We start from the raw sequence: 26,203 nt of genomic DNA on the forward strand, positions 1-26,203 counted from the left end.
GAACTGATGAAGGAAATAATCCCTGTTCATTCTGTAGGTGGATGTTTTATAACCAGTTCTTGACCTTTGAGCTGAATAACAGTGTAATAAAGAACTTTTGCCCCGTCAGTGAAAGACATATTAGAACTGCACCTCTGTCACGTCTCTCCGCTCCGGTAAGTCTGTACTTTTCTTTTTATTCCATTGTCAGAATGTGTTGCAGCTTTTGGAACGATTAAAGCTCGAGTGGGAAACGTTTTTGTCGCTCGTCTCGTGTTCTGAAACTTTTCTCTGTAAGTATCGCCTCGTGAAACTGGATTAAAGAGGAATCTGTTTCACATGAAAGACATTATTCAGGAAAGAACATCAGAAACTTGACTTAAGGATCAGTATCGGGCTCAGTTTGATAAATATTCTCTTCATTCTGTTGTGACGTGTTGCACCTGTTATGCTTTGGACTGGTGGGGTGAGCACCAGTGGAGGTTCAGTTCTTCATCAGAGGTAAATCTGTTTCATAATCTGGAGAATCTAGTCCCACATTTAACGACGCTCCTCCTTTTCTATGGACGGGGGAACAGCAGCTCTGGGAAACATCAGGGTTTTGCTGAAATATAATAAGTCACAACATGAACCGGACTTTGATCTGATTTATGTTCATTGTAGATTTATGGATCTGTGATAAGTCAGTGATTGATCGTCTGGTAATGTGTAAGTTTAGTGACAGCAGCAAATATCAATGACTTTAAAGTGGCTGTGTATTAGGCTCACATACCTCCAAACATCTGAGCTCATTAACGTGATCTCGTTCCACAAAGAGTGTTTTCAAATGCTTTCTTGTGTCGTTCACTCATGGATGTGTCAAATATCAGCAGATGTTTGTTTCTCCTGATAAGGACCGTTGTCAAACCGTCAAATACAACGGCTACGAATCTCCTCTTCTTCCTCTGCAGTGCGGCTCACCCCAAGGTTCGATTTTGGGGCCCGTGTTGTTTTTGTTATATATTAATGACCTCCCTAATGCTTCCATCAAACTCTCAAAAATACTGTTTGCAGATGACACAAGTGTGTTTTGTTCCCATAAAGACACTAATATGCTCATAAATGTGGTTAATGAAGAAGTGGAAAAACTCTCTTCGTGGTTTAAGGCCAATAAATTATCACTTAACATTAAGAAAACAAGCTTTATATGTTTTGGGACACAACATAAAAGTTTAAACCCTTCAATAAAAATCCAAACTGATGGCATTCCCATCAGGAGTGTGAGTTCAGCTCGCTTCCTCGGAGTCCTGGTGGATCAATCCCTGACCTGGAAACCACACCTTCATTTCACAAGTACAAAAACAGCCAAAGCAGTCGTATATTGGGAAAATCCCGGCATCTGATTAACACAAATGTTGCAAAGATCTTGTATTACACGATGATATATCCATATATTAATGATTGTAATATTGCTCGGACCAGCACTCATAAAACCAAACCTGAGCCAATTGTTCGTCTCCAGAAACGAGCCTTAAGAATAATCTTTTGTGTCGATCGTAGACGCTCCTCAAGGCCCTGTTTGCTAAAGCCGGTGTTCTTAGTGTTCACCAGGTTAACCACTTCCAAGTTGGTCACTTTGTTTACGGTTCAGTTAAAGGGCTACGGCCACAGCACCTCAATACAATGTTTTCCTTTAACAATGAGTTTCATAGATTTCCCACTCGCAGCAGCAAATCTAATCAGAGCAGCTTTAGCTCCAGACACTCCCAGCTCAGAGTTCTAAACACAGGACCCAAAATATGGAAGATCCTGCCAACTCCTCTCACGGAGCTTTCCCCAATTCAGTTTAGAAAATCTCCTCAATCTTTGCTTCTGAGTGATTGCTATTTTCCTCTTGGGATCCATTTCTAAACCCAGTATTGAAGTATTGAAGTATTGAAGTACGTTGGATTGTGTTTTCTGACAATATACTTTAATGTACTTATTTTTTTGACAACTTCATGCCTCACATTTGCTTTTAGTTTTAACTTATGGAGGTTTCCACTCATGAAGCCCCTTGAGGGTTTTCGTTAACCTTCCATCCCATTTGTGAAAGCAGATGTAATCATGCTATTGTTTTATTATGTGAAAATAAATGAAAATAAAGTTGTGGTGTGAAGGTTTTCTGTGTGTTCTGTGTGAGAGGAGGTCCAGAGCTGTGCATTAAACTCCATGGGTCAAACCCTGTGCCTGGTGCTATAGGACGGCTCACACTGGTTTTCTTCCATGTGGTGCAGCTGTTGCATTCTGTGCCTGCGCCACTAGAGGGCGTGGTTTATAAAAAGAGCGGGGGCTGAGGGGGGGTTTATTACAGCAGCACTGAGAGCGTCTCTGATGGCCCCACATTCATGTCCTCGTTCACACCGCGCTGCCTTGTGTCTTCCTTAAGCTTTATCGGCTCTCACCAGTGGGGGGTTCCGCCCCTTTACACCCGTCTCCAGTTGTGCTAGTGGCAGGCCGTGATATTGCAGCCAGCAGCCCAAAAAGCCCTTTTTGTCATAGACACTCATGTAAAAGGAGCAGCCTGTAAAATGGTCCACAGGGCATCTGGAGTTTCAGACTATGGCAAATATATTTCTTAAAAATTACTATTTTTAGGACATGGACTTTTTTTCTTTGAAAAAAAATTGTAAAGCATCAAAAATACATTTTTAAAAGTTTTCTAATGACGTGACGTCACCAGGGCCGTAGACGTGCGCGAGCGTGTGCGTGATGACTCATGAACGAGCGGAGTTCTCTCTCGTGTGATTTAGCGGCTGAAGTCTGAGCAAAACAAATGAACTGGACTAAAAACAAAGATAAACGCGAAATAACAAACATCTCAAGTAAGTTTATGTTTCTCTAAGTCTTTAGCCAAAAACTAAATACGAAATGTATGATGAATATAGCCTGTGTTTATAGCATTGGATTATGGTTAATAAGAAACAACTAGCCTACATGTTATTAAACTCATTTCTGAAAATTAAATAATGGCACTAATAACCTGTAACTGTTTTATTAATTAAAAAAATACTACCAGCATTTATTGTACTTATGTACATGTACATTATTTGTGTAAGTAGAATGAAACACAAAAAAAATGCATGATTTCTGCATCTGTCCTGGATCCAGTCCAGTACAGTACAGATAAATGGTATATAAAAAACAATATCTCACATTTTACCAATGAAAATGTAATATAAAACACTTTTGCAGTGCTCATTCTTTGTATTTCAGCCAAACAATTCTAGTTGTGATGTTATACTAGCAAATACAGTGAAGTAATAACTCGATTTTTATCAATTCTATCACAATATCAAGACTTCCAGCACTTACGAAACTTCCCAGAAAAGTGACCGAGCGGAAGTTCATGAGCGCGGCTACGTACGTCCGAAGGGCCGCTAAGCGCCCGGTTGTTCAAAGAGCGGGCTAAACTAGCTTTTTAAGCCCCGCACTGACAAACTAACCCCCTAAGTCATCGTAGCATGGCAGCTTATTCGCCTGAAATGGCCTTAAAAAAACATTTTGTATTTAAAGAACGATGATATTAAGAGATTTGACTTTTTGCGTAATGGCGTCCGCTCCGCTCTGAGGCTTCGTCGGCAGCCGTGCGCGCTCACGCTGCTTTCACCCACTTGGGCCGTGGGAGCAGAGATACAGATGACGCGTCATACGGGTACTTTGGGCCGTTATGGCGGACGAAACTGGAGTCATGCGCCACTGAGCACCTCTATGTAAAGAGATAGGAGCTGGGACAACATGCCTCTTCCATGTATATATTTCTATGGCTCTCACAGGTCAAACTAAAAACTTTATTCACCATCATGAGCCAAACAATGTTCGTGTCTCAGAGAAAGAGACGTCGCTACAGCCGGTCCTGCTGTCGCTCGGCACTCGCTCGGCCGTACTTGCATGAACCGACCAGAACAAAAGCATTAGGATTGAGTTATTTAAAACTGTCCCTCTACATGAATGTGAATGGCCCATAAACTTTATTTATCTTGTCTTAAAGTCACTGCTGCTCTGGGTCTGCAGGTCCAGGATGGATCGGCCCAGCCCTGAGTCTAAACTCGTCTCAGACTCTGTTTTTCTGAGCAATGACAGGTCCAAAGGCATCGGGAAAGACTTTAAAAGGTTTGTTTGTCATTATCACTCTCAGATGAGGCTCAGTCTGTAGTTCTGTTTGTTGTAATAATCCCATGTCTTTACAGGAGTTCACAGAAAACTGGTCCTGGTTCAGACTCTGTTTCTCTGAGGAGCGACATGTCCAAAGGAATCGGAGACGACTTCAAAAGGTTTGTGAACTTCAATTTTATAACTTTAACACAAAACAACTGGACTTAAGGTAAAAGAGAAGCCCAAGTTTCACTGTCCATCAAAGAAGCTGCAAACCTCGTCCTCTACATCCACTGAAGGCAGATGGATCTCTCAGACACGGCCTCCTTCACCGCTCTCTAAAACCACCACAGCTCTTTTTTGAAATTTGCGAGACTATCGGGATGGAGACCAGGTTGTTTGGGTGTCGGGGTGATGGCAGCCAGTTTGAGAGACTGTGGAGCAGATCCTGAGGTCAGTGAGGCGTTTATGATGGTTGTGATCAGAGGATCCAGGGAGCAGGTGGGAGTTTTCATGCCTGATAGAAGTTTTGCTGGGAGGTGAATCAGGTGGAGCTGATGGAGGGAACTGTAAATGAGAGATAGAAAACGGTCACATTTGGCTTTAGAAGTGAGTTGATTGTTGAGAAAAGAGATTTGGGGTCATTGGAGCCAGAGTGGATGAGGTTGGAGTAATAGTTGGAACGAGCAGAACTGAAGGCGTCTCGTCCAGTTCACTGTGTTCAGATTTACACTGGGATTTTCATCAACAGCATTTGTTGTAGATTTCTAGTAATCTCTCTAAAAAAACACCACAAGCTTCATTTGGATTTTCATAGCTATAAATCTCATCCCAGTGACACTTATTTAATTCCATTTGCAGTGTTTCAATTGCATCAGGTGTTCTATGTCTCACTGTTCTTGAGTAGGTAGCTGGACCTGATGGTGGTTTAAGCACATTAGGTGGTCATTAATATCTGTCATTAAAATACCTCCATCAATTTTACCAATTTCATTTGTAAATATATTATCAATTAATGTTGCTGACATGGATGTTATTCATGTTGGCTTCACTATCACTGGGAATAATGTACTATTATGAAAGGTATTAATAAAGTCTGTGGTCTTCATATGTCCATCTGGATTAAGCAGGTCAACATTAAAGTCACCACAGACAATGTTTGTCTTATTTCCATTAGAATCAAATATATTTCTTACAAACTCATTAAAAGTATCCAATGATGAACTGGATCTTCTATATATACAGCAAACTGTTATATTCTTTTGTTTTTCCATGTGGATCTCAACAGTGACACACTCTAATATATTTTCAATAGTTGTTGACATACTAGCTATGATATTGCATTGCCAACCTGAGTCCACGTAAAGAGCGACTCCACCTCCTCTCCTGTATTTTCTATTCATTGCAAACATTTGATATCCCATTAGTTCTACATTTACTAATTCGTCATCATCCAACCATCTTTTCCGAAACAGCTACAACACTAAATTTTGGAAGTAATTTAAAAAAATCTTTAATTTTAAAAAATCTTCTATTTAGATGTACTACAGAAAAAGCCTGTTTCATATTCACTCCACTCTTAAACTGTTCTTAATAGTGACAGTTAGGCTGACTACACAAATATTGGTCTGGATCTATATCTCTTTCAATGTCATACTTGCTATAATTTGCATCACCTATGTCGTCGCCTAAATGTAGTATTCTATTATCACTAATACATACTGCCATTTTTAGAGAATAGACTAATGTGACAAAAGAAAAAGTAGGGAACGTATAATAAACTAAATACTCTACAAGTCCAAACGATAGGCCTCATGGCCATTAATATATATACACTGCTCACAAAAACTTAGGGCACATTCAAAAAACACATCCTTGATGTCAATCAATTAGATTTTTTGGATGAAAATCTTTATTCATAGTGTAGGGCAATGTGTTGAGAACAAAATAACATAAGAATGATAAATGGAAATCAAATTCTCAGCCCCTGGAGGTCTGGATCCCAAATTATAGTCAAAATCAAAGTGACAAATCAGGTCACTGGTTGATCCAAATTCTGTAGAAATTTCTCCAAACGAGTCTGTATCATCCTCAGTAGTGTGTGTGGCCTCCACGTGCCTGAATGCACTCCCTACAACGCCTGGGCAGCTCCTGATGAGACCACGGATGTCCTCCTGAGGGATCTCCTCCCAGACCTGGATTAGAGCATCAGCTCCTGGACAGTCTGTGGTGCGACGTGGCGTTGATGGATGGACCGAGACATGATGTCCCAGATGTGCTCTATTGGATTTAAGTCTGGGGAACGGGCAGGCCAGTCCAGAACATCAATACCTTCATCATGCAGGACCTGCTGACACACTCTTGCCACATGTGGCCTGGCATTATCAGGCATCAGAAGGAACCCAGGGCCCACAGCACCAGCATATGGTCTTACAATAGGTCTGAGGATCTCATCCCGGTCCCCAATGCCAGTCAGGGAACCTCTGGCTCGCACATGGAGGGCTGTGCGGCCCTCCAATGAAATGCCTCCCCAGACCATCACTGACCCACCACCAAACCGGTCATGCTGGATGATGTTGCAGCAGCAGAACGTTCTCCAGGGCGTCTCCAGACTCTGTCACGTCTGTCACATGTGCTCAGGGTGAACCTGCTCTCATCCGTGAAGAGCACAGGGCACCATTGGCCAATCTGCCAATCGCTGTGTTCTCGGGCAAATGCCAATCGTGCTGCACGGTGTTGGGCAGTAAGCACCGGCCCCTACGCCCTCATACCCCCCTCATACCCCCCTCATACCCCCCTCATGGAGTCGGTTTCTGACCGTTTGAGGACCAACATGCACATTTGTGGCCCTCTGGAGGTCATATAGGGCTCGGGCAGTGCTTCTCCTGTTTCCGTGCACAAATGAGCAGATAGTGGTCCTGCTGCTGGGTTGTTGGCCTCGGTCGGCCCCCCCCCAGGTCTCCTGGTGTACTGGCCTGTCTCCTGGTATCTCCTCCATGCTCTGGACACTGCGCTGGGAGACACAGCAAACCTTCTTGCCACAGCACGAATGGACGTGCCATTTTGGATGAGCATCACTCCCTGAGCAGCTTCTGTGGGTTGTAGATGCTCCTCATGATACCTCTAGTGGTGAGAACACTGGACAAATGCAAAAGTGTTCCAAAAATACGGTACAAAGGATGAAGACAGGGAAATGGTCTGTGGTCACCACCTGCAAAACCATTCCTCTTTTGGAGTGATCTTGCTAATTGCCTCTCATATCCACCTGTGTCTGTTTAATTTCCACAACACCAAGTGAAACTGATTCACAATAAGCGTGGCTTCCTAACTGGACAGTCTGATATCCCAGAAATTTGACTGACTTGGAGTTACATTGTGTTTTTTGAGTGTGCCCTAAGTTTTTGTGAGCAGTGTATATAAAAAAAAAAAAACCCTTCCTCACCCTCCGCGGGCGGTCTCTCTTTCTCCTCCTGCTCGGGTCCTCTACCGTCGGCCTGGGAGCTTGAGGGTTCTGCGCAGTATCTTTGCTGTTCCTAGAACTGCACTTTTCTGGACCGAGATGTCTGATGTATTTCCTGGGATCTGCTGGAGCCACTCCTCCAGTTTGGGGGTCACTGCCCCGAGTGCCCCAACGACCACGGGCACCACTGATGCCTTCACCCTCCAGGTTTTCTCCAGCTCTTCTCTGAGCCCTTGGTATTTCTCTAGTTTCTCGTGTTCCTTTTTCCTGATGTTGAAGTCGCTTGGTATTGCTATGTCGACCACGATGGCTTTCCTCTGCTCTTTGTCCACCACCACAATGTCCGGTTGGTTCGCCATTACCATTTTGTCCGTCTGTATCTGGAAGTCCCACAGGATCTTGGCTCGGTCATTCTCGACCACCTTTGGAGGTGTTTCCCACTTTGACCTTGGGGTTTCCAGCCCATATTCTGCACAGATGTTCCTGTACACTATACCAGCCACTTGGTTATGGCGCTCCATGTAGGCTTTCCCTGCCAGCATCTTACACCCTGCAGTTATGTGCTGGATTGTCTCATTGGCCTCTTTGCACAGTCTACACCTGGGGTCTTGTCTGGTGTGGTAGATCTGGGCCTCTATTGCTCTGGTGCTCAAGGCCTGTTCCTGTGCAGCCATGATGAGTGCCTCTGTGCTGTCCTTTAGTCCGGCTCTGTCTAGCCATTGGTAGGATTTCTGTTTATCCGCCACTTCAGTTATGTTTCGATGGTACATGCCGTGTAGGGGCTTGTCCTCCCATGACGGGACCTCCAGCACTTCACCTTCTGTTCCCCATTGTCTGAGACATTCACTGAGCACGTCATCTGTCGGAGCCTTGTCCTTGATGTACTTATGGATCTTGGATGTTTCATCCTGGATAGTGGCTCTCACGCTCACTAGTCCTCGGCCTCCTTCCTTACGGCGAGCGTACAGTCTCAGGGTGCTGGATTTGGGGTGGAACCCTCCGTGCATGGTTAGGAGCTTTCTCGTCTTAACATCTGTGGTCTGTATCTCATCCTTTGGCAGCTTATTATTCCTGCAGGGTATCTGATTACTGGCAGGGCGTAGCTGTTTATTGCCCGGGACTTGTTCTTGCCATTGAGCTGGCTTCTTAGGACCTGCCTTACTCGTTGGAGGTATTTGGCCGTAGCCGCTTTCCTTGTCACCTCTTCGAGGTTGCCATTTGCTTGTGGGATTCCGAGGTACTTGTAACTGTCCTCAATGTCTGCTATTGTTCCTTCTGGGAGTGAGACCCCTTCTGTGTGGACGACCTTCCCTCTCTTAGTTACCATCCGACCACACTTCTCTAGTCCGAATGACATCCCAATGTTTGCACTGTATATCCGGGTGGTATGGATCAGTGAGTCGATGTCTCGCTCATTCTTAGCATACAGCTTGATGTCATCCATGTAGAGGAGGTGACTGATGGTGGCCCCGTTCCTGAGTCGGTATCCATAGCCAGTCTTGTTGATTATTTGGCTGAGGGGGTTCAGACCTATGCAGAACAGCAGTGGGGACAGGGCGTCTCCTTGGAATATGCCACATTTGATGGAGACTTGTGCAAGTGACTTGCCATTGGCTTCAAGGGTGGTTTTCCACAACATCATCGAGTTTGCAATGAAGGCTCTTAGAGTCCTGTTGATGTTGTATAGCTCCAGGCATTCAATGATCCAAGTATGTGGCATTGAGTCGTAGGCTTTCTTGTAATCAATCCAGGCAGTGCTCAGGTTAGTGTGTCGGGTTCTGCAGTCTCGAGCGACTGTTCTGTCTACCAGGAGCTGGTGTTTGGCACCTCTGGTATCTTTACCGATTCCCTTCTGAGCTGTGCTCATGTATTGATCCATGTGCTTACTTATCTTAGCCGCTATGGTGCCGGACATGAGCTTCCACGTTGTGGAGAGGCAGGTTATTGGCCGATAGTTGGATGGGACTGTACCCTTTGAGGGGTCCTTCAGGATCAGGATTGTGCGCCCTTCGGTTAACCATTCAGGGTGATTCCCATCCCTCAGCAGCTGGTTCATTTGTGCTGCCAAGCGCTCATGGAGAGCCGTGAGTTTCTTAAGCCAGTAGGCGTGTATCATGTCAGGGCCTGGTGCTGTCCAATTTTTCATACCTGAGGCTCTTTCTTGGACGTCCGCCACTGTGATGGTAACTGGATTCTGTTCAGGGAGGTTGCTGTGGTCCTCTCTCAGAGCCACCAGCCACTGTGCATCACTGTTGTGTGCTGCCTCCTTCTCCCATATGCCTTTCCAGTACTGTTCAGTTTCCAGCCTTGGTGGGTCTGCTCTGTTATTGTTACCCTGCCACTGAGCGTACACTTTCGCTGGTTGAGTTGCGAACAGACGATTTACTCATCTGGCTTCGTTGTCTCTCGTGTACCTCTTTAGACGGCTGGCCAAGGCTTGGAGCCTTTGTTTGGCAGTTTCCAATGCTTCAGGTATGGGCATTACCTTTTGGGTACCTTTTGGGTACCCTTTTGGGTACTTGCTTTTTCATTGGGTATTTCATCTCATGGTTGCTCTTACGATAGCCAAGCGTCTCTAGGATCACTGCTGCTGTGGAGTATATCAGCTCATTGGTTTCAGTGATGGTTGATGTAGGAATTGCTCTCAGAGCTGCATTCACAGACTTTCTGACAGTACTTCTCTTAGCCTCTGTAATTGGCTTCAGAGTTGCCTGCTGGACATTTTTGCCATGATCTTATTTTTCAGGTCAGTCGCTGCCTCGTTCAGCGTGATTGCGCTTATTGGGGCTTCGTACCCAATCTCCATTGGGAGGGCTGGTGTTAACTCCCCTCTAACCTGGTGTCCTGGCTCCCCGTTGCCGGAGCATTGGTGTTGTACCTCGTCAATCTCAAGTTGTGATAGCAGTTGCCGTTTGTGGATGTTGGAACACTGAGCTACTAGTTGTTTCGCCGTGAGCTTGGACTGTGGGTTTCGAAGTAACCATTTCTCCCACATCCTCTGCATGTAGCCCCTCTGGCTAGGGTTACTGGAGTAGTAGCATTCCATCAGAGCCCTGTTCTCGCATCTCGCCCATTTCCGCCTTGTTCCAGTAGCCCATTTTACATCGAGGTGCTCTGGTTCCCCAGCACCTGACGCAGACCTTGTTTGGCCGGGCGACGTCTGAGCCGGCATGTCATTCATTTCATTGTCTCTCATCATTGTATGAGGTAGGCAGTAGCGTGAAGGGTCTTGCCTAAGGACCCACACTGGCAGCCCATTCCCCCAACGGGGATTCGAACCGGGGTCTACTTTGTGCAAGTCGGGTGACTTACCACTTGAGCTAGCCAGCCGCTATATATATATATATATATATATATATATATATATATAAATTTATAAATATATATATATATATATATATATATATATATATAAATTTATATATATATATATATATATATATATATAAAAAAAAAAAAAACTCTTCCTCACCCTCCGCGGGCGGTCTCTCTTTTTCCTCCTGCTCGGGTCCTCTACCAGAGGCCTGGGAGCTTGAGGGTTCTGCGCAGTATCTTTGCTGTTCCTAGAACTGCACTTTTCTGGACCGAGATGTCTGATGTATTTCCTGGGATCTGCTGGAGCCACTCCTCCAGTTTGGGGGTCACTGCCCCGAGTGCCCCAACGACCACGGGCACCACTGATGCCTTCACCCTCCAGGTTTTCTCCAGCTCTTCTCTGAGCCCCTGGTATTTCTCTAGTTTCTCATGTTCCTTTTTCCTGATGTTGAAGTCGCTTGGTATTGCTATGTCGATCACAACGGCTTTCCTCTGCTCTTTGTCCACCACCACAATGTCCGGTTGGTTCGCCATTACCATTTTGTCCGTCTGTATCTGGAAGTCCCACAGGATCTTGGCTCGGTCGTTCTCCACCACCTTTGGAGGTGTTTCCCACTTTGACCTGGGGGTTTCCAGCCCATATTCTGCACAGATGTTCCTGTACACTATACCAGCCACTTGGTTATGGCGCTCCATGTAAGCTTTCCCTGCCAGCATCTTACACCCTGCAGTTATGTGCTGGATTGTCTCATTGGCCTCTTTGCACAGTCTACACCTGGGGTCTTGTCTGGTGTGGTAGATCTGGGCCTCTATTGCTCTGGTGCTCAAGGCCTGCTCCTGTGCAGCCATGATGAGTGCCTCTGTGCTGTCCTTTAGTCCGGCTCTGTCTAGCCATTGGTAGGATTTCTGTATATCCGCCACTTCAGTTATGTTTCGGTGGTACATGCCGTGTAGGGGCTTGTCCTCCCATGACGGGACCTCCAGCACCTCATCTTCTGTTCCCCATTGTCTGAGACATTCACTGAGCACGTCATCTGTCGGAGCCTTGTCCTTGATGTACTTATGGATCTTGGATGTTTCATCCTGGATAGTGGCTCTCACACTCACTAGTCCTCGGCCTCCTTCCTTACGGCTAGCGTACAGTCTCAGGGTGCTGGATTTGGGGTGGAACCCTCCGTGCATGGTTAGGAGCTTTCGCGTCTTAACATCTGTGGTCTGTATCTCATCCTTTGGCCAGCTTATTATTCCTGCAGGGTATCTGATTACTGGCAGGGCGTAGCTGTTTATTGCCCGGGACTTGTTCTTGCCATTGAGCTGGCTTCTTAGGACCTGCCTTACTCGTTGGAGGTATTTGGCCGTAGCCGCTTTCCTTGTCACCTCTTCGAGGTTGCCATTTGCTTGTGGGATTCCGAGGTACTTGTAACTGTCCTCAATGTCTGCTATTGTTCCTTCTGGGAGTGAGACCCCTTCTGTGTGGACTACCTTCCCTCTCTTAGTCACCATCCGACCACACTTCTCTAGTCCGAATGACATCCCAATGTCTGCACTGTATATCCGGGTGGTATGGATCAGTGAGTCGATGTCTCGCTCATTCTTAGCATACAGCTTGATGTCATCCATGTAGAGGAGGTGACTGATGGTGGCCCCGTTCCTGAGTCGGTATCCATAGCCAGTCTTGTTGATTATTTGGCTGAGGGGGTTCAGACCTATGCAGAACAGCAGTGGGGACAGGGCGTCTCCTTGGAATATGCCACATTTGATGGAGACTTGTGCAAGTGGCTTGCCATTGGCTTCAAGGGTGGTTTTCCACAACCTCATCGAGTTTGCAATGAAGGCTCTTAGAGTCCTGTTGATGTTGTATAGCTCCAGGCATTCAATGATCCAAGTATGTGGCATTGAGTCGTAGGCTTTCTTGTAATCAATCCAGGCAGTGCTCAGGTTAGTGTGTCGGGTTCTGCAGTCTCGAGCGACTGTTCTGTCTACCAGGAGCTGGTGTTTGGCACCTCTGGTATCTTTACCGATTCCCTTCTGAGCTGTGCTCATGTATTGATCCATGTGCTTACTTATCTTAGCCGCTATGGTGCCGGACATGAGCTTCCACGTTGTGGAGAGGCAGGTTATTGGCCGATAGTTGGATGGGACTGTGCCCTTTGAGGGATCCTTCAGGATCAGGATTGTGCGTCCTTCGGTTAACCATTCAGGGTGATTCCCATCCCTCAGCAGCTGGTTCATTTGCGCTGCCAAGCGCTCATGGAGAGCCGTGAGTTTCTTAAGCCAGTAGGCGTGTATCATGTCAGGGCCTGGTGCTGTCCAATTTTTCATACCTGAGGCTCTTTCTTGGACGTCTGCCACTGTGATGGTAACTGGATTCTGTTCAGGGAGGTTGCTGTGGTCCTCTCTCAGAGCCACCAGCCACTGTGCATCACTGTTGTGTGCTGCCTCCTTCTCCCATATGCCTTTCCAGTACTGTTCAGTTTCCAGCCTTGGTGGGTCTGCTCTGTTATTGTTACCCTGCCACTGAGCGTACACTTTCGCTGGTTGAGTTGCGAACAGACGATTTACTCGTCTGGCTTCGTTGTCTCTCGTGTACCTCTTTAGGCGGCTGGCCAAGGCTTGGAGCCTTTGTTTGGCAGTTTCCAATGCTTCAGGTATGGGCATCTGGCTGTACCTTTTGGGTACTTGCTAGCTCCCAGGCCTCTGGTAGAGGACCCGAGCAGGAGGAAAAAGAGAGACCGCCCGCGGAGGGTGAGGAAGAGTTTTTTTTTTTTAAATTTAATTAAATTTAAAAAAGCTCTTCCTCACCCTCCGCGGGCGGTCTCTTTCTCCTGCTCGGGTCCTCTACCGTCGGCCTGGGAGCTTGAGGGTTCTGCAGTATCTTTGCTGTTCCTAGAACTGCACTTTTCTGGACCGAGATGTCTGATGTATTTCCTGGGATCTGCTGGAGCCACTCCTCCAGTTTGGGGGTCACTGACCCGAGTGCCTCAATGACCACGGGCACCACTGATGGCTTCACCCTCCAGGTTTTCTCCAGCTCTTCTCTGAGCCCCTGGTATATCTCTAGTTTCTCGCGTTCCTTTTTCCTGATGTTGAAGTCTTAGTATTGCTATGTCGACCACAATGGCTTTCCTCTGCTCTTTGTCACCACCACAATGTCCGGTTGGTTCGCCATTTTGTCCGTCTGTATCTGGAAGTCCCACAGGATTTTGGCTCGGTCATTCTCGACCACCTTTGGAGGCGTTTCCCACTTTGACCTTGGGGTTTCCAGCCCATACTCTGCACAGATGTTCCTGTACACTATACCAGCCACTTGGTTATGGCGTTCCATGTAAGCTTTCCCTGCCAGCATCTTACACCCTGCAGTTATGTTCTTACACCTGCAGTTATGTTCTGGATTGTCTCATTGGCCTCTTTGCACAGTCTACACCTGGGGTCTTAGAGTGCTGGATTTGGGGTGGAACCCTCCGTGCATGGTTAGGAGCTTTCGTGTCTTAACATCTGTGGTCTGTATCTCATCCTTTGGCCAGCTTATTATTCCTGCAGGGCGTCTGATTACTGGCAGGACGTAGCTGTTTATTGCCCGGGACTTGTTCTTGCCATTGAGCTGCTTCTTAGGACCTGCCTTACTCGTTGGAGGTATTTGGCCGTCACCGCTTTCCTTGTCACCTCTTCGAGGTTGCCATTTGCTTGTGGGATTCCGAGGTACTTGTAACTGTCCTCAATGTCTGCTATTGTTCCTTCTGGGAGTGAGACCCCTTCTGTGTGGACTACCTTCCCTCTCTTAGTCACCATCCGACCACACTTCTCTAGTCCGAATGACATCCCAATGTCTGCACTGTATATCCGGTTGGTATGGATCAGTGAGTCGATGTCTCGCTCATTCTTAGCGTACAGCTTGATGTCATCCATGTAGAGGAGGTGACTGATGGTGGCCCCGTTCCTGAGTCGGTATCCATAGCCAGTCTTGTTGATTATTTGGCTGAGGGGGTTCAGACCTATGCAGAACAGCAGTGGGGACAGGGCGTCTCCTTGGAATATGCCACATTTGATGGAGACTTGTGCAAGTGGCTTGCCATTGGCTTCAAGGGTGGTTTTCCACAACCTCATCGAGTTTGCAATGAAGGCTCTTAGAGTCCTGTTGATGTTGTATAGCTCCAGGCATTCAATGATCCAAGTATGTGGCATTGAGTCGTAGGCTTTCTTGTAGTCAATCCAGGCAGTGCTCAGGTTAGTGTGTCGGGTTCTGCAGTCTCGAGCGACTTTTCTGTCTACCAGTAGCTGGTGTTTGGCACCTCTGGTATCTTTACCGATTCCCTTCTGAGCTGTGCTCATGTTTTGATCCATGTGCTTACTTATCTTAGCCGCTATGGTGCCGGACATGAGCTTCCACGTTGTGGAGAGGCAGGTTATTGGCCGATAGTTGGATGGGACTGTACCCTTTGAGGGGTCCTTCAGGATCAGGATTGTGCGCCCTTCGGTTAACCATTCAGGGTGATTCCCATCCCTCAGCAGCTGGTTCATTTGTGCTGCCAAGAGAGAGAGCCGTGAGTTTCTTAAGCCAGTAGGCGTGTATCGTGTCAGGGCCTGGTGCTGTCCAATTTTTTATACCTGAGGCTCTTTCTTGGACGTCCGCCACTGTGATGGTAACTGGATTCTGTTCAGGGAGGTTTTCTCTCTCTCTGCTCTGTTATTGTTACCCTGCCACTGAGCGTACACTTTCGCTGGTTGAGTTGCGAACAGACGATTTACTCGTCTTGCTTCGTTGTCTCTCGTGTACCTCTTTAGGCGGCTGGCCAAGGCTTGGAGCCTTTCTTTGGCAGTTTCCAATGCTTCAGGTATGGGCATCTGGCTGTACCTTTTGGGTACTTGCTTTTTCATTGCACCTTTCAAGGCCTCTGTCAATTGACTCACATCCCTCCGTGCTGCCTTGATGTTATCCTCCAGCCTTCTTTTCCATGGTTTCTCTTACGATAGCCAAGCGTCTCTAGGATCACTGCTGCTGTGGAGTAGATCAGCTCATTGGTTTCAGTGATGGTTGATGTAGGAATTGCTCTCAGAGCTGCATTTACATCTTCTAGGAGACTTTCTGACAGTACTTCTCTTAGCCTCTGTAATTGGCTTCGGAGTTGCCTGCTGGACATTTTTGCCATGATCTTATTTTTCAGGTCAGTCGCTGCCTCGTTCAGCGTGATTGCGCTTATTGGGGCTTCGTGTTAGTGTTAAGTCCTTTTTGTGAATGACGGCTGTACCACCGATGCAAGTGAATCCAGGGGGTGTAATCTGATTTAAAGAGAAATAGTCCAGTTTATTGTCAGTGATGTGTTTGTTCAGGATGAGGCTCTTGTTATTGACTGAGCAGGTGTTGAGGAGAAACAAAAGGTTTAAAGGTTTGTGGACAAATCATCTTCAGACCAAGGACACTGACCTCTCTCAATAAACCCATATTTGTTTTGCAGGAGTTTAAACGTCCCGAGTTCTGATCCAGACTCTGTTTCTCTGAGGAGTGATTGTTCCAAAGGTGACGGTCCTTATTTTAAAGACGTGTCTCCTTCAGACGAGCGGTAAGTGTCCTCTGCTGCTCTCCCAACGCTGGGCACAGGGGAGGGACTGGGGGAAGCGTCTGGGGAGGTGAAGGCAGGTTCTAAACTCTGTCTGGATCCACAGAGAGAAGCTGAGCCCAGATGGAACCAGCAAAGAGCGCCCCCACCTGGATGTGGTATTTAAGGTAAGTGAAGAATAATATATAATGACTTCTCGGTGTGAGGCTGGTTAGCATCGTAGTGGAGGCAATTTGAAATGATCTGAAAGAATCCGGATTATCACCAATTAGATCTCAATCAATAAGGAGGATTTACAAGATGCACAGTGATTTTTACATTATAGAGAAAAACATACTTCTTTCAAAGGGCCTGATTGATGCCATGACATTCCTTAACTCACTGGGACAGGGGTTTGTGTTGGTTTTCTCTATTGGGACAAAGGGTATTTGAGACGTGTGAGGTTTGAGAGCAGCACCTGCTCAGGCAGCGCGACTCCAGGTAAAACTCAGACTGATCAGGGACAGGATCGGACTCTCTGCTGCTCCAGCTGCAAAACATCTTTATCTGATACAAAACATCTTTATCTGATACAAAACATCTGTGTATTTGTCACAGGTTTAACTAATTACTGGCCAGTTAAAAGTCAAGATAAAACATGTACAAGGACTGAAAAGCTAAAAGTGGGGTGTGTAAAAGGTGCTTTCAGTGGGGGAGGTCATGGGGCCAACCTCGGGGCACGTATGCCCGGACGCCGCTTACGTCCCCTGTCCACGAACCCGTCCTCCTGCCCTCTGACACTGCCCGTCCTGGTCCTCCTGGGGCTGCGGCGCGTTACTTCCCTCTGTCCGGTCTGCGGCCGGCGCCCTCCTCACCGCCTCTGTCCTTCGTCTCCTCCCTCCTCTCAGTCTCTGTCCGCCTTAAATACTTTATTTCCTCAACAAGGCGCACCTGCAGCAATCAACAGGGGCGGGGCCACCAGGGCAGCTTTGAGGGGTTAAAAACTTTCTAGAACCTTGCATAATGAAAACACACTGAAAACATAACACCAGTCCACTCGTGCCCGTGTCATATTCATGAGGGAGAATGAGGGAAAGAACGACTATTTGCAGCCAATGATCCACAGAGCGATGACTGAACCACGAGCAAAGTCTCCCTGAGGAAATTCATCAGGAAATAAAGCCTAAACTCAGATTCTCTGACAAACTTTTGGAGCAGTTCTGACAGTGTTTATAGGCTGTACTCCCTCCTTCATCCCACTTTTTGGAGTCACCATCATTTCAGCAGCAGACCTGGGTAAAATGAAGTGTAATGTGTCTTTTCGTCATTATACAATTGTTCAGTGAAATCCCACAGATCTGGTGGATGGCTGGAGGTTTCCATGTGAGGAGCACCTCAGGTCTAAAGGCACAGACTTTATCAGAGATCAGTGACTTGTTGCTGACGCTGCAGTAAAAGTTGACTCTACAATGTTTGAAGCCTGTAAATATTGACACAGATACAGTGTTACTGCAGTATAATATGTCCTGTGTGCTCCAGCGGCTGGAGGACGACGTCCTGACCTTCGTCAAAGAGCAGCTGCAGAGCTTCCACAGACTCCTGGCCTCAGATCATCCAGAGAGTAGCTCAGAGAGTGAGGAGGAGCAGAGCAGCCGAGAGGCTGTGCTCAACATCACACTGGACTTCCTCAGGAGGATGAAGCAGCAGCACCTGGCTCAGAGTCTGCAGAACAGTAAGAACTCTGACATGTTTGAAACACCACACTTTCACAGGAGGAGAAGAAGTCACTGACTGTAACATGATTCTGTCTCCTTCAGAGGCTGTTGGAGTTTACAGAGAGAAACTGAAGAGGCGTCTGCAGCAGAGGTTCAGTCATGTGTTTGAGGGCGTGGCTAAAGCAGGAGACTCCGCCCCCCTGCAGCAGATCTACACAGAGCTCTACATCACAGAGGGAAGGGCCTCAGAGGTCAACCAGGAACATGAGATCAGACTCATGGAGACCACGTCCAGGAAACCAGCCGCTGCAGAGACCAGCATCATGTGTGAAGACCTGTTTAAACAACAGCCAATCAGGACGGTGCTGACTGTGGGCGTGGCCGGCGTGGGGAAAACAGTGCTGACTCAGAAGGTGAGTCTGGACTGGGCTGAAGGCAGAGTCCACCAGGACGTCCAGCTGCTGTTCCCCTTCACTTTCAGAGAGCTCAATGTGCTCAGAGACACAGAGTACAGCCTGGTGGAGCTGCTGCACCACTTCTTCAGTCAAACCAAAGGTCTCTGCAGCTTTCAGCAGCTCCAGCTGCTCTTCATCTTTGACGGTCTGGACGAGTGCAGACTTCCTCTGGACTTCAGCCGGACCCGGGTCCTGACGGAGCCCACAGAGAGCGCCTCAGTGGAGGAGCTGCTGGTGAACCTCATCAGGGGGAGCCTGCTTCCCTCCGCTCGCCTCTGGATAACCACACGCCCCGCGGCGGCCAATCAGATCCCTGCTGAGTGGGTCTCCATGGTGACAGAGGTGCGAGGGTTCAGCGACCCACAGAAGGAGCAGTACTTCAGGAAGAGGTTCAGAGACGAGGCCACAGCCGTCATCTCCCACATCAAGAGCATCCGCAGCCTGTACATCATGTGCCACATCCCACTCTTCTGCTGGATCCTCTCTGTGGTTTTAAAGAAGATTCTGAAGCAAACAGAGAAACCAGAGCTGCCCAAGACTCTGACTGAGATGTACGTCCACTTCCTGGTGGTGCAGGCCAAAGTCAAGAACATCAAGTATCATGAGGGAACAGGAGCAGACCTTCACTGGACTCCAGAGACCAGGGAGATGGTGCGGTCTCTGGGAAAACTGGCCTTTGAGCAGCTGCGGAAAGGAAACCTGATCTTCTACGAGAGTGACCTGAGCGAGTGTGGGCTGGACGCTGCAGAGATCGCTCGTTACTCCGGAGTCTTCACACAGGTCTTTAGAGAGGAGCCAGGCCGGTACCAAGACAAGGTCTACTGCTTCATCCATCTGAGTGTGCAGGAGTTTCTGGCTGCGCTTCACGTCCATCAGACCTTCTTCAGCTCTGGGGAGAACCTGCAGTCACCACCACACTCCTCTGAGAGCCCTGAGGCCGTCTACCGCTCTGCTGTGGACTGGGCCTTACGGAGTCCAAACGGACACCTGGACCTGTTCCTGCGCTTCCTCCTGGGGCTGTCTCTGCCGACCAATCAGAGCCTGCTCCAGGGTCAGCTGACTCACACAGGAAGCAGCTCCCAGACCAATCAGGAGATAGTAGAGTACATCAAAGAGAAGCTGAATGAAGAGGGTCTGTCTGCAGAGAGGAGCCTGAACCTGCTCCACTGTCTGAACGAACTCAACGACCGCAGTCTGATGGAGCAGATACAGAGTTACATGAGAGAAGGACGTCTCTCTTTGTTATATTCTCCTTCTGATTTGTCTGCTCTGTCCTTCCTCTTACTGTCCTCAGACTCAGACCTGGAGGAGTTTGACTTCAGGAAGTACTATCCCTCAGAGACAGTTCTCCTGAAGCTGCTGCCGGTCGTCAAAGCCTCGACCAAAGCCACGTGAGTCCAGACTGTATTTCTTCTTCACGTCTGTCCTGATTCTCGTCTCTAATGTCTCTGATTCTCGTCTCTAATGTCCCTGATTCTCGTCTCTAATGTCCCTGATTCTCGTCTCTAATGTCTCTGATGTCTCTGATTCTCGTCTCTAATGTCCCTGATTCTCGTCTCTAATGTCTCTGATTCTCGTCTCTAATGTCTCCGATTCTCGTCTCTAATGTCCCTCTCTGTCTTCAGTCTGAGTGGCTGTGTTCTGTCTCAGAGCGTCTGGCCTCCTCTGGCCTCAGTCCTCAGCTCCTCCAGTCTGACTCACCTGGATCTCAGTAACAACGACCTCCAGGACTCAGGAGTGGAGCTGCTGTGTGAGGGACTGAAGAGCGCCCCCTGCAGACTGCACACCCTCAGGTGAGACGCTCATGATGCTCTGTGTCCACATCAGAGGCTAATGCTGCGTGTCTTTAGTCTGTCTGGATGTCTGGTCTCAGAAAGGGGCGGGGCTGCTCTGGCCGCCACTCTAAGCTCCGCCCCCTCCCGTCTGACAGAGTTAGACCTGAGCTACAACCATCCAGGAGCCTCGTCCGAGCTCCTGACCGCTCTGCGGGCCCCCCACGGGCCCCTGCACTCTCTCAGGTGAGGCCCCTGGGCTCCTTCAGAGGAAGTCCTTATTTGGAGGCTCTTCTTTGGGTCCGTATGATCCACCTGTCGTCTCTGGGCAGGTTGATGTTACAAAAAGTCACTTTAAATGTGGATGAATACGTGATCATGGATTTATACATTTGAACATCATCATTAACACACATTTAATGTAAATACGTTTGAAACATTATAACATTTTCCACCAATCCTGTCTCCAGGTGAACGGCCGCTCCTTCATGACGTCGTTACTGATCAGGAGCAAGTTTGATTTTCTAAAAGCCATTTTTGAGTGAAATGTGCAAATGTTTGAAATGTAGTACATGCAATAATCTGTGTTGGCAGTGTGTTCCACTGACCCCATTACAGAGAAGGCACATTCAGCAAAAGCACTTTGACATTTTTAGATGCTGCATTCTCCTCTAGAAGTGGATCGAGTCGTTCGAACCATTTTAACAGGACATAAAGTCAGACATTTCCTCAGAGGAGGTGCAGTGACTCCATCAATCATTTTAAAAAGGAAGCAAACATTAGTGTCGAATATTAGCTTTTGAAATCCAGAATTCAGACTTAGTTAGTATTTGACAATGGTGACAGAGCCTGGGTTTCTTATCATGGATCTTGAGCTCAGATTTCTATGATTCAAGAGGCCCCAGAACCGTTTTACAGCCTGTGACCAACTCCATATACAACACATCAAATGTGAGCACATCATAGAGTTCAGGTACAAATGGGAGCTCAGTGGTAAGAGACCCCGGTCCAGGGTCACCCCTAAGTACGGGAATTCTTAACATTACAAATATTTGGATCATTTATGTTTTTAATGGAGTCAATATTTATTGACTAGGTTCGGGAGCAGGACCTTGCCACAGCCAATCACCACCACTCCTGCTTTCACCTTGCCACGCCTCTAATTACCCACAAGCCTTATATATACACCAGGCCAAGCCTCTTCATTCATGTTTGCTCGAAACTGTCGCCGATGGCTACTATAGAGCAAGTACTCGACCTCAACCCGCCCGATACGGATTCTGACCTGTCCACCGGGCCTGTTGTCCGGCGCAGCGTTTCCTCACGCACATCGGCGGTGCGTTCTCCGGTGCGCGCGGTAGGACGCTCTCAATCGGGATCTCCTGAGGTTATATCACCCACACCTTCACGGGATTCTGTCCCCAGGATCCTCAACCGCCGTCTTCACCAGCGCTCCCAGGGAATCTGCAGAACGCAGCCAGCCTGGGCCTCATCGCTCCGCCTCTCCCCCCCGGAGACGCTCGGCTCACTCCCGCTCACCAGCCGGCCACAGCGCGCCACGGAGCCGTCGCTCGGTTCGGGGCTCTCGGCGGGATTCCGCCTCCATGTCTGCTCCTCCTCGACGCTCCCCTCTTGCTGCTTCCTCTGGCCGCAGCACGCACTCAAACAGTAGCAGCTCCCCGCGCCAACGTCCCTCCTCCGTCGCCCCCACCCTCGTCCCCTTCAGCCATGGGCGACCCGGCGGCCAATTTTGCTAGGCTAGCCGCGGCTGTCGCTCCCGTATCCACGCAGTTAGTCCCCGCCCTCCCCAGTCAGGCCCTACCCTCCCTGTCCTCCGGCCCTCTAAATAAGTAAATTCCCTGATTTCGGCCCTGACACATCATCCAGATAGGGAGTTTGTGCACTTCCTGGTTCACGGTTTTCCTACGACTTTCATCCTGGGATCGGCGTGCTGCCTGAGACGTATCTTTGCAAAAATTTGCAATCTGCCATGGCGGATCCGGCCACGGTCGACACTCTTTTGGCCAAGGAGGTGAAGGACGGTTTTATGATCGGCCCTTTCGACAGTCCCCCGTTCGATACCTTTCGTGTTAACCCGGTTGGTATCGCTACCCGCAAGTATTCCGGGAAGAAGAGGCTCATTATTGATCACTCTTCCCCTCACGGCTCTGCGGTCCCCAACATTAATAGCCTCATTCCAGCCCCGGATTTCTCCATGCGCTACGCCTCTATCGACAATGCCATCTCTCTGATTCGTTTGGCTGGACGAGAATCTTGGCTTTCAAAGGCCGACATCACAAGTGCGTTCAAGGTTTTGCCCATTCGCCCAGATTTTTGGCGGTACTTCGGTGTCTTCTGGAAGGGTTCCTTCTACTTTGCAGTCCGCCTCACTTTTGGCTGCCGGAGTAGTCCCAAGATTTTTGATTCTCTTTCTGAAACATTGTGCTGGGTGCTTGCTTGTCAATAATTTCAGGCTCCCTTACGTGTTGCATCTCCTCGATGATTTCCTGGTCGTTTACCCGCAGGCATCTCCTCCCCGATTCGGCATCACTACCTTGGTCCAAGCCTTCTCTGACCTGGGCGTACCTTTGTTGGAGGAGAAAACCTCGGGGCCGTGCACTTCCCTGGAGTTTCTGGGCATTACTCTCGGTTTCTTTTCAAGCGTCTCTTCCGCGGGAGAAAGTCCAGCGTATTTCGTTGTTGCTTTCTAACTTCATTATGACGGTTCAATGTTCCAAACGGCAGCTCCTCGCGCTCCTCGGCCACCTCAATTACGCCATCCGTATCATTCCTCAAGGCAAGCCATTCTTGTCAAGTTTGCTGGCCAAGGCGGCTTTGGTCTCGTCTCTCCATGACCCCGTGGAGCTGGATGCTGCTTGTCGCTCTGTCGCCTGTGGAAGTCTTTCTTGGATTCCTGGAATTGCGTGTCGTTCTTTTATGACGACTTCTTATCCTGTCCCGAGGATATCCAACTCTTCAATGACGCCGCCCCGTCCATCGCGTATGGGGGGTTCTACCAAGGGCGTTGGTTTGCCGACACTTGGCCTTCCGAGATTCTCGACCTTACTCGTGGTGGTTTGTCTGCCGCAGTGTTCGAGTTTTACCCCATTGTCATCTCTGCTCTTCTTTGGGGACACGAATGGAAAGGCAGATGTATCCTCATTCATTCCGACAACGCCGCTTCTGTGGACGTCATCAATAAATATGATAAAGTATGATAAATAATTATGTAAATAAAATAAATAATAAATGACAGAAACAATAATAATCTGAAGAATAAAACACATGTAACTCAAACTGGGTCTGTGTTTTGTCTCTAAAGCTCTGAAGTGTCACTTGTTTTTATTCCTGTAGTATCAGGTTTGACCAGTCGGCGTCTCTGTCTCCTCCTGCAGTTCCCCTCTCTCTCCTGAGGGTGGCGCTGTGGTCTGGATGAGTCTCCTCTGAGTGTGGCTCATGAACGGACTCCGCTGTTTCTCTGGACATTTCAGGAATTTAAAGAGACATTTTTCTACTTTTGACTAAATCTCGTTCCGTGATTGAGGCTTGAACGTGATCGGGAAAGAGATTCAGGATCAAACGTGTCGTGAGAAAAATCAAGTTGAAGCTAAGGTCTCGCTGCCCCATTATCTTGCAGTTCTTGCAAATTTTCACCCTCATTTCTGCGTCTAATCAGTTTGTTATTCGCACTGCTCATATCCCTGGTCACCATAACTCCATTGCCGACGCTCTCTCTCGTTTTGCTTTTCAGAAGTTCAGATGCTTGGCGCCGAACTCCGACATTCACCCCACGCCGGTTCCTCCATATTCAGCCACCGTTTACCCCTATATCCGGCCTTGTCTCATCTGACCGTCGCCTCTCAACAAGCCATTCTCAACGGTCTAGCTCACGCCACGCTGTCTTCATACCTCACGGGATGGAATAGTTTCAAGTCATTCCTTTACAACTATAGAATTCCTCCTGGCAGCATGGATATCCTCACACTTTGCAATTTCATTACGTTCGCTCATTCTACCAGACATAATCGTGTGTCTACCATTCAATCCTATCTCTCCGGTATCAATTTCATCTTCAAACTTACGACAGGTACCGACTGCCCCGCCATGTCTCACTTTCACATCTCAATGCTGCTCAAAGGATTGACAAAGAGTGAACCTCGCGTACTACCTAAGCGCTCACCACTCACCTCTGATCTTCTCGCCCGCTGCGTAAGCACTTTACGTTCTGGTTACCTTACTCCTTCCGTTGACCTCGTCTTGGAGTGCGTGGCTTTTTTCAGGTTCTTGCGATGCTCCGAGTTCGCCCCTACATCCAGCGTGTATGACCAGTCTCTTCGCTGGAGTAAAACTGACCAGCTAGGCGCTTCCTTTCCTATTCATCTGCTCCGCCTTAACTCTTCTATCAGCCCATATGAGCCTCTGTTAAAGTACATCACTCTTCGCTTTGCTTCCAGCGCTACTTGGCACGATCCACTGTTCATTACCGAAGCAGGGAAGATGGCTTCTAGATTCTGGCTCAGCAAGCATTTCCGCAAGATCCTCCACCTATCTGGCATATCCTCTTCGCATTGATCCATTCATTCATTCCGTATCGGGGCCGCGTCCTCAGCAGCCAGGGCAGGCCCTTCTGACCATAAAATCCATACCCTCGGTCGTTGGTCCTCCAGGGCTTATCTCTCTTACATTCGGCAAAACCTCGACGACCTACGTCAAGCTCATTCAATTTTGTGTTCTTAAATTCCTCATTTTGGGGGTCCTTAAGAGCTGGGTTCAATCAAGACGGAGCCCCCACCCACAGTCTCACCCAGCTTCACTCTGCACATTTAAAACATCAATAAATTCTTCAACTGCAATTTGTTGTGGCGTGGTCCTTGCTAGTGAACCTCTATTTATAAAGTGTGACTGTTTTGTCAGTGTTTAATCTCAGACACTTTTAACACAGCCCGTCAGATACTTTTTGCATTTGCTCAGATCATTTTGCGTCCATGGTTTAGTCCTGGTTTGTCTCTGGTCTTAAACTGGACTTGTGTGTGACAGAGCTGTGTGTTTCAGACTGGATCCTTCTGGAGAACGATGGATGGTCCCAGGTCTGAGGAAATGTAAGTCACTTATCTATAGATTGATCTAAACCGTACAGTACAGGAAGTGATGTCATCAGTGTGTTTGTTTCTCAGATTCCTGTGAGTTCTCTCTGGATCCAAACACAGCTCACAGAGAGCTCCTTCTGTCTGAGGACAAACGCTCAGTGAGACGTGAGGAGGAGCAGCTGTGTCCACGTCATGAGGACAGGTTCATGGACCAGCCTCAGGTCCTGAGCTGCACCGGCCTGAGGGGGCGCTGTTTCTGGGAGGTGGAGAGGAGGGGGGAGGATGAGGATGATGTTGATGTAGCGGTGAGTTACAGAGGAATCAGATGCAGAGGAGAGAGCTGTAGGTTTGGAGACAATGATCAGTCCTGGAGTCTGAGGGTCAGGGGTGGATATTTAAGTGTTTGTCACAACAGGAAAGAAACACTAATATCCTACTCAGATTCATCTGGACTGGGAGTGTTCCTGGATTCTGAGGCTGGAGTTCTGTCCTTCTATCAGATTCGCTCTGATGATAAACCGTTCCTCCTCCACACCTTCTTCTGCTCCTTCACTGAGCCTCTGTTTCCTGGGTTTGGACTGATCTCTCCTGGTTCCTCTGTAGCTCTGATGAACCCGCCTCCTCAGCTCAGATAAAGACCACAGGGAGGAGGGATTTTGTTTCTTTTCTCTCTTTTCCTTCAGTGATCAGCCAACGTGTCCTTCATCAGGGTGTTTTACGTTAAGTACGAGTCACGTTTGAGCCTAAAAAATCCCAGTTTATGTTTCACTAGT

At 48.0% G+C, this 26,203-nt stretch overlaps 1 protein-coding gene across 1 annotated transcript; it reads left to right on the forward strand.

Annotated features, from left to right (window-relative positions):
* Window positions 1-4,506: 4,506 nt before the first annotated feature.
* On the forward strand, window positions 4,507-26,203 carry LOC306973524 (protein NLRC3-like; the record flags this gene model as incomplete). Its single annotated transcript, XM_079570447.1, has 9 exons — window positions 4,507-4,631; window positions 16,321-16,425; window positions 16,529-16,589; window positions 17,941-18,133; window positions 18,219-19,962; window positions 20,197-20,364; window positions 20,422-20,589; window positions 25,396-25,442; window positions 25,518-26,203. 9 exons carry the CDS (start codon window positions 4,507-4,509, stop codon window positions 26,063-26,065), a joined length of 3,159 nt encoding a protein of 1,052 aa, XP_079426573.1. The 3' UTR covers window positions 26,066-26,203.

Source organism: Gobius niger (assembly GCF_951799975.1).
Source record: "Gobius niger genome assembly, chromosome: 14".
Classification (NCBI taxonomy): domain Eukaryota; kingdom Metazoa; phylum Chordata; class Actinopteri; order Gobiiformes; family Gobiidae; genus Gobius; species Gobius niger.